The 2,758-nt window shown below is 39.5% G+C and overlaps 1 protein-coding gene across 1 annotated transcript; it reads left to right on the plus strand.

Annotated features, from left to right (window-relative positions):
- Positions 1–439: 439 nt before the first annotated feature.
- LOC128238083 (uncharacterized) lies at positions 440–1,783 on the plus strand. The gene has a single exon (XM_052953659.1). It carries the CDS (start codon positions 440–442, stop codon positions 1,781–1,783), a length of 1,344 nt encoding a protein of 447 aa, XP_052809619.1.
- Positions 1,784–2,758: the final 975 nt, after the last annotated feature.

Here is a 2,758-nt window from a genome sequence, read left to right on the forward strand (position 1 = left end):
AAGCGTGGAAGCCTGAACAACTGGCAGGCTGATATCGGAGATACCCATGGAAAATGCTGCAGCACGGCCAGAAACTATACTGGAGCGATAGAGAGAGAACGCTCCTATCTGTTAACATAGAAGGTCGATCATCTGGTATATATAATGGAGAGATGTTCAAGTGCTTGTGGGATGAATTTTACTTATCAGTGTGACGTGTTCGACTTTGAATTGCATTTCTCAATAATGTTAAGCTGTGGCATGTTAACAAATATCGTATGAAATATTGCTGAAACATTCATATTTTTGAACGGAACTGTTCGTTATAATATTTTAATAAGAAAATACTTTACATCGGTATTTTGAACATATAATAACATAGTGACAGACTGTGTACATTGTCTTCATTAATATGGACATAAATATTGCAATTATTGACAGTGAAGACAAACGGATAAACATGTTGGAAAATAAGACTAATGATTATTCTTTATTCAATACTACACTGAGGGATGAGTTTAACACAGAATTTAGTGACAAAGTTTTTCCGGTCAGCATTGTGTTTGGACTTAGCGCGTGCTTTGGATTTTTTGCCAACATTTTGGTGATTTACATATATGGCATCAAGTACAAACGATGCAACTTCAAGTACTTCCTGCTTGTGCTTGGTCTGATAGGGCTGGGCCAGTGCACCGTCATGTTACCAACACAGATGGCGGAGATGCACTACTGGTTCAACTTCCCCACCTCATGGCTCTGTCGCGTGTCCGCCTATGTGTTTGGCTACACCGTGATACACTGCTACTCAATCCTCCTCCTGATCGCCGTCGACCGCTTCCGGAAGGTATGCCGTCCCTACGACTGGCAGATACAGCCGGCCACCGCCCGAAACCTCTGTATTATCGTCTCCTTTGCCTCTCTGTTCTTCGCAGCCCCTCCGGGCATAGTAAGCGGTCACCACAAGTTTGTTACGACGTACAACGACGCCAATATAACGGTCACAGTCTGTGGCACCGACGATATCTTCAATAAACGCGACTGGGCTGTGTATTTCTTGCTTCTGTTCGGTGGCGTTCCTGTATCGGTCATCATCGTCGTCACATGCACGCTGTACGGTATGATACTTAAACAGTTCCATACCCACGGGTCAGCGGTTATACTCAAGAGCCTGTATAACCAATCTCCGTCTAAATTGAACCTGGAAATCATTGACAATCAAAAAGACGAACAAAACAACATTCAGATTACAAATCAAAATGTGACCAGCAGTATAAGTACAGCACAGACAACAATAAAACACACGTTATCGAAATCTGAGCTGTCCGATATTCCTGATTCGCCTTCGCAAAGCCTCAAGAGACACAAACAATTCAACAAAGTGTTTAACGCACTTTTCCCCAATCGCGGGGATAGTGTCTACAGCGAAAGGTCAGAGACCGCACAGAGCTTCCGGAAAACAAACTCAAAGCGTGCTATAAGGGACAAACTCCTTAGAAAGACCCTCATTATGCTCATAATAACAGTGACCTGCATTTTGGGGTTATTAATCACATTCAGCCTACACATTGTGGCCGAAGATGTCAATAATAACGTGCTCAGCATCCCGTCAGTCATTCTCAACATATTCGTTATATTCCATAGAGGTAGTGTGTCCATCATTTGTGCCCTGTTTCCAATTATCTACGGTATTCGTGATCATAAGTTTCGTCACTATGTTCGCCATATGATTCCTAGAAAACGATCCGCAGCACACAACATTCAAATGGTTGAACGTGTTGCGGCTAAGGAGGAGTCAAAGTGTTAACGAATTATGAATTAACTCTGAAGTTATCTTCGTTATGAGAATTATTTGTTGTGATTATCTGAATATTCAGACTTATTACGCAGGATGTACTTAAATATTATGTTGCAAAAAGTTGTTAAATATTTGAGTTGAAAAACAAACAAACTGTAACGATCTTGAACAGTTTCGCCTTGCGCTATGCAAAGTATTCTATAATTAGTATGATCATACTGTATTTTACAAGCAAAGCGTTTCCTTTGTATTTCATGTCATTAAAGTATAAGTAATATCTCATACGAAATCATTTATTATAAGTAAAAAATATCTTTAAAAAAAGTGATTCCGTAAATGAGAATGTTGCTCAGAGCACAGCTTCGGGCATAAATAATCTTTATAAACTATACATTTCCACTGATTATGTGCTATTTTACACTCAGCATTGTTATTTTGTAATAAAATCAAAGTATTATTTTTGTAACATTTATGTTTTGTTTGCTTTCATTGTGCATTGTGTTGATAATAAAATTAAATGAATAAAACATTTCTTTATGATAGTTTCTTTTCTAAAAAAAATAAATATCCTGTTTATCTGTTGAATTACAGTACATTCGAACCCCGTTGGCTCGAACTCGCTTGGCTCGAATACCTCGTTCCCTCGAACTGAATGTAATGGACCGATTTCTATTAACTGAATGTAAACATTCCCGCTTGGCTCGACATTCCCGAGGCTCGACGTTATTTAGCCGGTCCCTAAGACTTCGAACCAACGGGGTTCGACTGTTTGTCTAATTAATCAATTTTGGAGATGTACGTGTTGTTGAGCACTCGTATTAAGCTCTTCTATTTTCATTGACTGTAAGAAGGCGACTACCCCACCATTTATAATTTTGTGAGTCTTAGATATGCTTAGGAACGCTCACACGGGCATAAGAGAACGAAATTTCAAGGGAATAAATTCCGACGGACCCCCTTAAAAGCCCAAGCAAACACCACCTA

The sequence above is a fragment of the Mya arenaria genome, chromosome 6 (genome assembly GCF_026914265.1).
Source record: "Mya arenaria isolate MELC-2E11 chromosome 6, ASM2691426v1".
NCBI lineage: Eukaryota > Metazoa > Mollusca > Bivalvia > Myida > Myidae > Mya > Mya arenaria.